The 12,224-nt window shown below is 28.3% G+C and overlaps 1 protein-coding gene and 1 long non-coding RNA gene across 2 annotated transcripts; both read right to left on the bottom strand.

The window, feature by feature from the left end:
• Positions 1–834: 834 nt before the first annotated feature.
• Positions 835–1,935, bottom strand: LOC107854361 (dof zinc finger protein DOF3.1). The gene has a single exon (XM_016699370.2). The coding sequence runs from the start codon at positions 1,637–1,639 to the stop codon at positions 1,022–1,024; it is 618 nt and encodes a 205-aa protein (XP_016554856.2). The 5' UTR covers positions 1,640–1,935; the 3' UTR covers positions 835–1,021.
• Positions 1,936–8,351: 6,416 nt separating this feature from the next.
• Positions 8,352–11,215, bottom strand: LOC107854347. Its single transcript, XR_001669992.2, has 2 exons — positions 10,626–11,215; positions 8,352–8,741 (listed from the first exon to the last, which is right to left on the bottom strand). It is a non-coding gene; the product is annotated as an uncharacterized LOC107854347 (long non-coding RNA).
• Positions 11,216–12,224: the final 1,009 nt, after the last annotated feature.

Here is a 12,224-nt window from a genome sequence, read left to right as displayed (position 1 = left end):
TATATCAAGTTAAACATGAAAAAGTAAATTGTACATCGATGGGTTAAAGGGTCCTTGATCTTCTTATATGGTCTTAACCAATCTTTCCCTCATGAGCTAACTTTTGAGGTTGAGTTAGACCAAAGTCCATTTCTTTATCATGATATCAAAATCAGGCCCATCCAGTTCGTTATTTTCGATGTTGGACCCCATCTTATATTCTCCACGCTCCAAATGCCTAGCTCTGTGCGTGCGGGGGTGTTGAAGTACCACATCGGTGGGTTAAAGGATCTTTGATCTTCATGATCTTGGACAATCCTCCTCTCATGAGCTAGCTTAGCTTTTGAGGTTGAGTTAGACCCAAGTTCATTTCTTTATCATAAACACTAAAGCAAATATTCAAAGATATCTAGCCCTACGCGTGCGGAGTGTTGAAGTCCCACATCAATGGATTAAATGATCCTTGATCTCCTTATATGATCTTAGGTAATCATCCTATCATAAGTTAGCTTAACTTTTGAGATTGAGTCACGCCCAAGGATCCATTTCTTAATCATAAGCAAATATTCAAGTAATGAAAATAAAGTCACTAGTGGGATTAGGTTAGAAATGATTAAAAGGTAAAAGGCAAGAAATTTCATCACTTATCATTTGCCGTGGGAAGAACATACATGAAGTCTTAAATAACACACAACTATGTAATTATGCACCACCCAAGCAAAACTAGTGTTATTATTAAGCAGATAGTTTCTTTTCATTTGTTCAAACTTTTCATTTGTTCAAACTTTGTAGACAGAGACACACAGCAAATTGCAAACTGATTCGGACATAATAAAACAACACTTCCACAATATCTGCAACTTAAAAATATTTAAATAAAATTAACACACACTTAACCAAGTAGCATAACATAACATATACCGATCGATCTCAACTAGTTCGGGATTTTACTTAACTACATTTACTCAAATACTAGTAGTACTGGTACAAGTTCTAACCATAATCTTTTAGACACTATAAAGTAGTAATAACTAGTAATTAATTACTGGAATCTTGAACCTGGTGTGTAAATAGCAAGATCAGCCCAACTATTAGTATTAACATTCCAACAATTAGAATCTTCACCCTTCTGAACATCCAAATATTCATCATCTCTGGTACTATTATTCTCACTTTGAGCCGCAGCATCATCAGAGCCCGAATAATTAGGCCCGTTTGGATTCAAACCTTCTAACAAATTGCCTATCTCTGACCCGTTGGACACCAGGAATGGGCCAAAAGGCCCGTTCGCATCAAGAATCGGGCTTTCCTGATCAAAAGCTGGAAAAGCAGGTGTAGGAAAAACCTCTATTTTTCCATTCTGTGCTGAAGATGGTGATAAAGACGATGTCCTTAAGGATTGTTTACTACTACTTGATGATGATGATGATCGCTTCGAGTTCTTACGAGAGCTTCCACCAACTGGAATGTTCCTTAAAATACCTCCTTTAGTCCAATACCTTTTACAATTCTTACAAAAATGTCGTGGCTGAGAAAGGTTGTAATTGTTGTAGTAACAAAACTTTGTGTTGATTGAGTCACATCTAGGACATTTCAATACTTCTTGATCTGGGAATTGAGGCTTGATCTGTGAATATATTAATGATGATGGATCTTGCATATTGTATCCTTTATAAACTATATAAAGATTCAGTTTTTTTGGACTGATCACACTAATAAAAGGTTACTAGTGTACCAGGTTAAAGGTAAACAAGACCAAATTTTGTTTATTTTTGTTGTGGGTGGGAAAGTGCAAAACACAAATCAGTTACAAAGAAAGTGGAGAGAGAGAGAGAGAGGGTTATGAAATTTGGGAGTACAGAGAGTGTTACTGGAGTCTCTCTCAAAGTTGGATTTGGTGTAGATAAAGAGGACAAATTTCACTTTTTTTTCATTTTTAAAAATTTTTATATGTACAAAAATCTCCTGTCAAAAGCTTTTTTTGGTTTAAAAAAAGAAAAAAAATATACTTCCTCCTTCTTAAATAATTGTCATGTTTTGCTCAAGAGTTAATCTCATTAATTTGTAAAATTAAATTAATATTTTAAAATTAAAATTAAAATATTTAAAAATTGTGTAAAAAGTATGATAAATTATAATTTTTCTTATATTAATATGAACATTTTACTATATTAATTAAATTTTATTATTTATATATAAAAAGAATTGTGATAAGTAAAATGGGTTCGAGAGAAAATATGATGTCAAATTGAACAAAATGATTTTAAAGTCTTCGAGAGTGAGGTATTGGTAATCATTTAATTTAGCACCATCCAAAGATGAGACAAAATGATGAAAAATCAAGTGATTTTAAAAATTTTAATTTTCACTCAAGTATGCAATCGTAAAATTTAAGTTTATGAAGTATGAACTGTCCAAAATTATATAAGAAAGATTTATTTCTGAATTTTTAACTGATGTAGGATCTAACATAACATCGGACATGTCCTATGTCTACTTTGAGGACTAATTATCGTTCTGCAGTGTCACGAGAATTTTTTTATTTTTGGAGAAAAAATAAGAGGATATTTCATGTGTAAAAAATATAAATCTCAAATTTAATTTAATTCTAATAGTTAGCTCATGAGAAAATAATTATTCAAATTTATATAAGAAGACTATTTTTACCTTATTCCATTGATATGAGTCTGAACATATCATCTTTACGCATAAAATTTTAAATGGTAAAGTGAAATTTACTTGAAAATTTTAAAAGAAATATCCCTAAGGGCCAGTTTTAAAAGTCATTTTGAAAATTAAATATGATGTAATTAAATATTATTATATTATTTGACATATTTGATTGATCAGGTAACTACTTGATCAGTAGATAATTTAAGGTTACATGGTGTATTACAGGTTGGTTACTTTTAATTTTTTTCTTTTATTTATACTTTCATTTTTATTTTTTTATTATAATTTTTTATTTTTATTATTCTAATATTTTTTAAAAATATATTTCTTATTTTATATTATTTATATTTCATTTCTCAACCTTTAACTTTTGTGATTTCATGCATTTATTTGTATTGTCTATTTTTTATTTATTTTATATTTATTTATTTTTATTTAGCATAATTTGTGAGTATTCTAATTTTTTAATTTAAGTAAAATTTATTGTTGAATATGATTGTAGACTTACGTTTTTCTTTTATTTATGTATGTTACATTGAAATTTGACCTAAGAATATTATGCTAATTTTTTTGTTTTAAATTTTAAGCTTATGGTATATTTTCAGTTCTAAATTATTTATTTTACTAGTATTGACTTGATATTTTCACATTGCAAGTCATTCATTCTTTGATTGGACTTGATAAATTTATCCTTTTATTAATATTTTAATAATTTTAAGATCTTATATTTATAATAGTTTTTTTATTAAGTATATTTATAATATTAATTACTTTGTCAAACATGCATTTCATGATATTCTTAAAAATGATATATTTTTAATTTATATAATTAGTTTAATTAAATATATTAATTTTAAACTATAAATCAATTATATTTTATAATACTAATTAAAAATATATATTTATTAATTAATATATTCTCAAAAAATAATATACATCTTAAATATTTAATTTAATATCATTTATAAAACTTAAAGAATAATTACTTTCGTCCACTCTTGCCGAAGAGACAAACATCAGCCAATTCGTCAAAGAAATAGGCGTATCAAAATTCAAACAAAGAGACAAAAGGTCAATTATTGTCATCAGTATACTTACACCTTAAAACTAGTGATCATTATCCTTTTGTTCTCTCTCCTTTTTTTTTTTTTTTTATAATTCCTCGTATTGTTACTCAACTTAGATCATTTATTTGTTTTTTATTTTAATAATATTATTTAATTTTATATTTTTTTTATAAACTAACAATTATTAAAATATTTTTTATTTTTTAAAAAAAAATTATTAAAATAGCCCGTTAAGTTAAATCGTAAATTTAAATAATCTTTATTTTTATATAAAATATTAATATACCTCCAAATACATTTCAGTTTTTTACTTCATTATATACTTTCTCTGTCCCATTTTAATTGAGCACGTTTCATTTTACACAGTGATTACAAAATTATAAATTGAATGAAAAATTTTATTAATTCACCCTTTAACAATATTAATTATATTCATTAGGCATAAGAGTGAACATTGAAATTGAAACTGTTCACATATAATGTATACTATGAATTGTAGGGATATGATGAGAAAAATTAATTAATTATATTTTGATTTTATTTATTTTTCATAAGATGACCAATTAAAATAGGACGGAGGATGTAATGTAATTTTAAAAGATATATCATAATATTATGAAAATAAAAGATAAAATTGAGAGATGTATTTAGTTTTTAAAATCAAGTTGAAGAGGTAATATAATTTTTTTTCAAGTAATATAACAAGATTGACAAAATAATATTTGAAAAACTTTAACATTTTTAAATTACATAATGGTTACATGAAATTTTCTAATTTTATTTGATGTTGAATGATTTATGATATTTTGATGTCCTTAAATTTTTTAAAATATTTATATATAAATTGTTTTTCTACTATCTAGAGGCAATATATATATATATTATCGAGGGAGGGGTGTTGAAGAAATTCACCGTCTTTTATATGAATTATGAATTTTCTGACAATAGTTCTTGAAGTAGAAGAAACTAACAACTAAAATTTTTACTATTTTATCAAAAAATAAAGATTAATTATAAAATGAATAATATAAAATATTATTTTATCATTGAACTGCTAAGTTTTCAAATAAATAGAATGTATATAAGCCTTTTTAATAATATCAATCGCATCTTTTGATGGCCTATATTATGTTAATATTATAACTAGAAGTTAAATTAAAATTGTATGCACTATTTTCTATAGTTAAAAGATTATCAATATTTTATATTGTTAAAGACTATAGATCATTGCAATTCAAAAATTAATTTAAGGAACTATTTTGATTATTTTTCTCTTAAAGAACAAGGACTATTTTAGCAATTATCAGTTTGTAAGGAAAATATACAAAGTTGAATGACATTATTAAAATTAACAAAAATGACTTTAGTAAGATATTTTTCTAAGTTGAGTGACAATATAAGGAATTAACTTAGAATAATAAATAGTCAACCCAAAAGATTGTAAGCATCTTTTTCTTTTAAACTGAAAGTTACACATAATATTCGATAAAAAATATTTGTATCTGTTTGCCAATTATATTATTCAGTCATTATGTTAGAAATAAATATTTTAATTAATTATTTCATCTTTTCTCAAATCAAGAGAGCTATACTACTTTTTTTCTCATACTATCCTCGCAATTAAATAACCGTATAAACTACAAATTGTTAATTTTAGAATTAAAAGTATAACTAATATGATTAGATTAATAGAATATCACTTTTAACTAAAGTTTGCTTAAGGGATAATGTGCAAAGTCCCGGTCAAGATATATATGCAATATACAATTTGAGTCAATTTTCCTTATATAGTTTTCTTACCCGCTATGTCATGGTCGTTTTAATTCTTTTTCCTTTTTTAGGAAGAGTATGACGATTGCCTAGGATATTAAATTATTTTGAGAAGATGCATCTGTTTAATTTATTCCTTATTACTTTTCTTCTTCTATCAAAAACACGTAGAACTCTAGAAGGTTCCTATTAAAATGTTTTAGCACTGGAAGAAAAAATAGATTTGATTGAGTCAAATAAATACAACTCATTAATACAATTGGAAATTGGTGAAAATGAGCAATGCATGTGCTTGATATCCAATGAAGGGAAGAAAATTCAAAGTCAATCTTGAAAAAAATGTGTAGCATTGTTTATGTCACTTTAGTTGTGTAAGAGATGTTAAGGAATGTGTTTACTGTTTAGTCATAAAAAGATAGGGTTAATAAACCAAATGTTGACTCAACTATAGATTTTTATTTTAAAAGTCAATCAATTTTTATCTTAATTTTAAAAGTCACTCACTATAAATATTTTACTCAAAAAAATACTCAACTTTGATTTTAAGTAAAAATTTTATGTAAGTAAATTTTAATGAAAAAATTAATTAAATAAGTTGAGTGACTTTGTAAGTAAAACACTTATAGTTGAGTGATTTTTAAAGTAAAAATCAAAATTAAGTGACTTTCAGAATAAAACAGTTATAGTTGAATGACTTTTAAAGAAAAGTAAAAATTGAGTGACTTTCTCAAAATAAAAGTCGATAGTTGAGAAATCATTTACGTTATTAATTAACTCCAAAAAGAAATGATGACCTGACCCCTCAATGCTAAAATAATTGCAAGAAAACAAAAATGCTCCCATTCGATTAGATTGGAGTATTATTCATAAAAACATGTTCACAAATAATCACACTTGATAACAGGTGAATAATTTATACACTTGTCAAATTACACTTGCCGTTAAATAATTGGTTCATTTTGATACATCAGTCTAAAGCAAGTAATTTCACGCACTTGGTTTTATAGACACGGTAACGGATGGGTATTCACAAGATTACATTGATGTTAAATAAAAATGTGTTTATCTGATCACCAGTTATGTTAAACTGATGCTTAATGGTAATTTGTGTGAATTTTCAAGAGTAACTTAAATTTATATCTTGAATATATAACTCCGTATAAAAAATTTCCTAAGAAGCATCCTTCGACGTTTCGTTAGCACACCCTAATACTACAAATTAAACTTGTAACTTCACCAATGCCAGTTCAAGCTTTATTAATTTGTCTTAATTTTAATCAACTCAATGAAAATAAGAGAAATTAATTTTTTTATTTTTCTGGTTTCTTATTCAATGTCCGGTATCCATATTGGAGCCTGATTAATCCGGATTCGCGGCGAGTAGGGCCCCATTCGGGGGTAGCGCTCCCTACCAATGATTTTTCCATATTCAGGGCTTGAACTCGACACCTCTAGTTAAAGGAGAAGCAACCCCATCCACTGCATCATATTTTTTGGCGGTGGAGAAATTAAATTTTAGAATGGAAGGAGGTTGAGGATACACGGAAAAGGTATATAATTTAACATTTAGTGAATTGTGGCGCAAGTTTTGAAGGGTTTTATATGGAAGGTATGTAAGTAAACATTTCGAAGGGGTCATTTGGTACTTGAAATAAGTATAATAATTTTTAATAAAATTTGAGTTTAGCTTTTATCTCACCATCCATGTATACTAAAATGATGGAATTATTACCTATATAGAAAGTGAGATAATTAAGATAATCTCCTGGGATACTTTTGCTTAACTATCTCATCCAACGGGACGGAGCTAGGTAGGCTGTAGGCATGAATCCTCTCTGACGCAAAATTACATTGTTTATATACAATCATTTATTTTTTTATGTATATACATAGATGTTGAATTCTATTTGACTTCTCATGTATTTACTTTTTCACGTTTTGAATTCTTTAGTGAATATTTTGAATCTGCCACCAACATATACCGAACAACCCAAAGACTTTGTCAATAAAAGGTTGTTGATACAGTGGGAGATGAGTTTTTAACATCTGGATAATGTATCACAGTCATGTACAGGGTGTGTGAGTGTCAACGAACAACACGCCTCAGTTAGCGTCTCCCTTTAGACAATTTGGCCATGCCCATATATATTCCTGAAAATGATCTAAGTTGCTCGGATTCTTCAAAAATATTATTGAATTGTATCAAATTCTTTAAAAATATATTATTTTTGAAGAATTTTACTACAAGAAAAATGCTTATTATCTGGAGATTTTTATAGGGATAATGTGGTAAAATTTCAAGTAATTTGATTACCTGTGGATTCTCTTACCAATTAGAATCCAAAGGAAATACTTTCATAGTCAATTATTACCTGCGAATTTATAAAATTCCTAGGTAATTTAGCTGCAAAAATAAATCCGCAGGTACGTTATTTGCGGATTTATTTGCGATTAACTATCAAAATTTTGCATGAATTATTTGGTAAAATTTCATAAAAAAAGAATTTTACCTGCGGATTTCCACAAAAAAAATCACAAATTATTTCCCACGAAGATTCCCAAGTAAATCCCTAGGTAATTTAGCTGCGAAAATAAATCCGTAGATACGTTATTTGCGATTAACTACCAAAATTTTGCATGAACTATTTGATAAAATTTCATAAAAAAAGAATTTTACCTGCGGATTTCCACGAAAAAATTCACAAATTATTCCCTACAAACTATTTTGCAAGAAAATTCATATAAAATGCCCCAAGTAAATCCGCAAAACAAATTTTTTCAAGAAAATTTTCATGAATATTTAGCATGCACATCCCCATGAAAATTTCCAAATAATAATTCACACATAAATTACTAAAAACATTTCACAATTAATCAAAAATCTATTCAAAACCTTCAATAATTCTCAAAGACATCATTCAATACAAGTCTAATGTAAATCATTACAGCTAACAAAAAAAAATAATTTAAAACATCCACATCAATAATGTATGATTCTTAAATGGTCCAAAAGAAAATATTTCAAACTTGAATCCTCAATAAAACTACCAACCATCAAGGTCAGAATCATTTTCATCCACATTATCAAGATTAGAATCACTTTCATTCACGTCGTCAGAGTCATCATCGCTTTCATCCTCTTGGTTGTCTTCTTGAGATGGGCGTTCAACTCATTTAACAAATCCTTTAACTTCCAACAATCGAGCAAGACCTCTCCACCACAAGAGGCCGCTTGTACTAAATTGCTTGATTCTACAACAAAATACACAAAAGACAAATGACAAGATTAGAGTTGCAACAGAAAAAAAGCAAATACAAAAAGAGTATTGGCAACAATGTAGTAAAATTACAGAAAGATCTATTTCAATAAAATCTTGTTATTCTCTTACATAAATTGAACATGAAATAGAAGAGAGGGGTTGATATTATAATTTTATGTTGCTATACTTAACCATTTTCAAGTAACTAATTCACATTTTAACTACACTTGACCATTTTCAAGTCACTACTACATACTTCAAGTCACTACACAATCATTTTCAAATACTAATTCACATTGCAAGTCACTACCGTTAAAACATTTTTAAATCACTAGTACACATTTCAAATCACTACACTTAACCATTTTCAATTAACTAATTCAACATTTTAAGTCACTATACTTAATCATTTTCAAATAACTATACTTTATTATTTTCAAGTTATTAGTACACATTTCAAGTGACTACACTTAATCATTTTCAAGTCACAAGTTCACAATTTCAAGTAACTACACTTAACCATTTTCAAGTCACAAGTTCGCAATTTCAAATAACTACACTTAATCATTTTCAAGTCACTACACTTAATAATTTTCAAATAGCTAATTAATTGACATGTCTAGTCATTGTGCTTGGCAATTTTCAAGTAACCACACTTAACCATTTTCAACTCACTAGCACACATTTCAAGTCACTACACTTAAACATTTTCAAATAACTAATTCACATTGCAAAACACTACACTTAATCATTTTCAGGTCACTAGTATACATTTCAAATCACTACACTTAACCATTTTCAAATAATTAATTCACATTTCAAGTCACTATACTTAACCATTTTCAAGTAACTAATTCACATTTCAAATAACTATACTTAACCATTTTCAAGTCACTACACTTAATCATTCATTTCAAGTCACTATACTTAACCACTTTCAAGTAACTACATTTAACCATTTTCAAGTCACTAGTATACATTTCAAGTCAATATATTAGCCATTTTCAAGTAACTACACATAACTATTTTCAAGTCACTGCACTTAATCATTTTAAAGTCACTAGTATACATTTCAAGTCACTACACTTAATTATTTTCAAGTCACTAGTACACATTTCAAGACACTACACATTTCAAGTAGTTATACTTTGTTATTTTCAAGTTATTAGTACACATTTCAATTGACTACACTTAACCATTTTCAAGTCACAAGGTCACAATTTCAAATAACTACACTTAATCATTTTTAAGTCACGAGTTCGCAATTTCAAGTAACTACACTTAATAATTTTCAAGTCACTAGTACACATTTCAAGTCACTACACTCAAGCCATTTTCAAATAGCTAATTGACATTTCAAGTCACTATATTTAAACATTTTCAAGTCACTACACTTAACCATTTTCAACTCACTAGTACACATTTCAAGTGACTACACTTGACAATTTTCAAGTAACTAATTTACACTTCAAGTCGCTACACTTAACCATTTTCAAGTCACTAGTACACATTTTCAATCACTACACTTCATAATCCTACCAGTCAACCACATTACTAACTTAAATACAAATTAACTTGACAGTAAGCAAATAAGCTTACCGGTCCTAGACTCCTAGTTATAAACATATTCTGTAGAAGCATTTAGAAAGCAGAACTTGATAGGCTCGCTAACCACATGGCTGGAATGGACATGAGCACAAGAAGAAGGTGACTCAAATGTCAATATTAACTGTATATGGAACAGCTAAGCTACGGAGCATGTGTACCCCTTCAGTAAATTATTTTTAAAATGCTCCTCAAAGATGTCCAGCCCATGTGTGTGCAGTACATCTACAAAAACGATCCATAACGAACTGAAATATAAATCCAAAATCACCTGGGAATGCTTCTTCCATCCAAGGCATCCTTTGTTGAAGTAGCAGTTTCTGCATCAGTAAATTGCACAAGAGCCTGAAGAGGGCTCAAGGAGGCGAGGAATTGTCAGCTAATTAGAAGGTCAACAAGCCTATTGACACTGATCAAATTTGCATAAACCCATCTTCTGAAGCATAAATACCTGCAATCCTGCAGTCTTCTCAAATGTTGTTATTTTGTGCACGAACCCAAAAACTGAGTGGTATAGTATTTGTTATCTCTGTTTGGACGGTGGATGGAGGGAGAAGAGTGGTATAGTATTTGTTTTCCACCAACGGCAGGTTGTCGGTGGTGGTGTAGAGCTTGTAGTTCTGTGGAAGAGAGGGATTGGAGAGAGAAAAGAAGGGAATGGGTCTACGCTGGTCGGCAGCTCGTCGGTCGAGGCATTGGGATGGTTCGATGAGGAGGGTGTTGGCGAATGTGAAGCGACACTGGTGGTGCCGAGGTTGCCAGCCGACTGGTAATTGCATCCGCTGGCGGCTATGTCTAGAGAGAGAAAGGGAGAGAAGATAGAGAAAGAGTAGAGAGATACCACTATTTTTGTTGAGAAGGAGAGATTATGGTTTCTTTGATGTATAAAAGGAAAGTAAGGATGAACGAATCTCAATTGTTGGATCATTTTTTATCAATGGCTGAGATTAAAATTATTTAAAAGGAGTCAGAAATGAAATTAATGTTAATTTGGTTAAAATTAACATTAATTGAGTGTACGATGGTTAGAATTTAAATAAATTAGGAAAATTGTTTTAAGTTAGACTGATATTTAATAAATATAATAAGGTGTCATTATTAAAAATAGACAATGCATGTAGAATTAAGATAACATAAAGAAATATTTTATAAAATTGTCGTTAACAAATTAAATAAATTAGTTACAAAATTTAAAAATAATAATAATAATAATTCTAATTATAATGAAAATTAGACAATGTATTTATAAATTGTGAGGGTGCATATTTACGAAAGATGATTTAAGTAAGAAAATTATGTAAAATATTATATTTGAATTAATAAATTATAAAAAACGATAATAAAAATTAATAAAAATAATTTGTAAATATTTAAATCATTAATGAGACACGTCGTTGTTTATATAATACGAGAATAATGTGTAAAAATATTAATATTTGAAATTAAATAATTTTGATAAAATAGCAGCATAAGAGAGCATCGGGAGGTCAAAATTATGTGTCAACAGTAGATGAAGCAGACATGTTATAAATGCCTATTTTATTTTTTATTAAATATTATTAATTTTTTTATATGTAAATGACTTATAATAATTAATTGGGGGGTAATATAGTAAAATCACGGAGTAGCTGAAGCAGGTGAAAAAGCAGGCATGTCGACAAAGTGTTGCCAGCTTCTTCAAACTTATTGATAGTAGTAGTTTATCTCTAGGGAGCTGTTTGGCTTATATTAATAGTTTTGAGATTAAATACAAGATTATTTTACGTGCATTTAGGTAGAGGTGCTAGTTAATCTTGAATTACTTATCTATCACCGATGACCATTAATTTCTCGATCTCAATAATGAATCAAGCTAAGATTGATGATTAGC

This window comes from Capsicum annuum, chromosome 6 (assembly GCF_002878395.1).
Source record: "Capsicum annuum cultivar UCD-10X-F1 chromosome 6, UCD10Xv1.1, whole genome shotgun sequence".
NCBI classification, from domain to species: domain Eukaryota; kingdom Viridiplantae; phylum Streptophyta; class Magnoliopsida; order Solanales; family Solanaceae; genus Capsicum; species Capsicum annuum.
The sequence above is the reverse complement of the archived record's forward strand: the minus strand, read 5'-3'. Positions and strand labels throughout refer to the sequence as shown.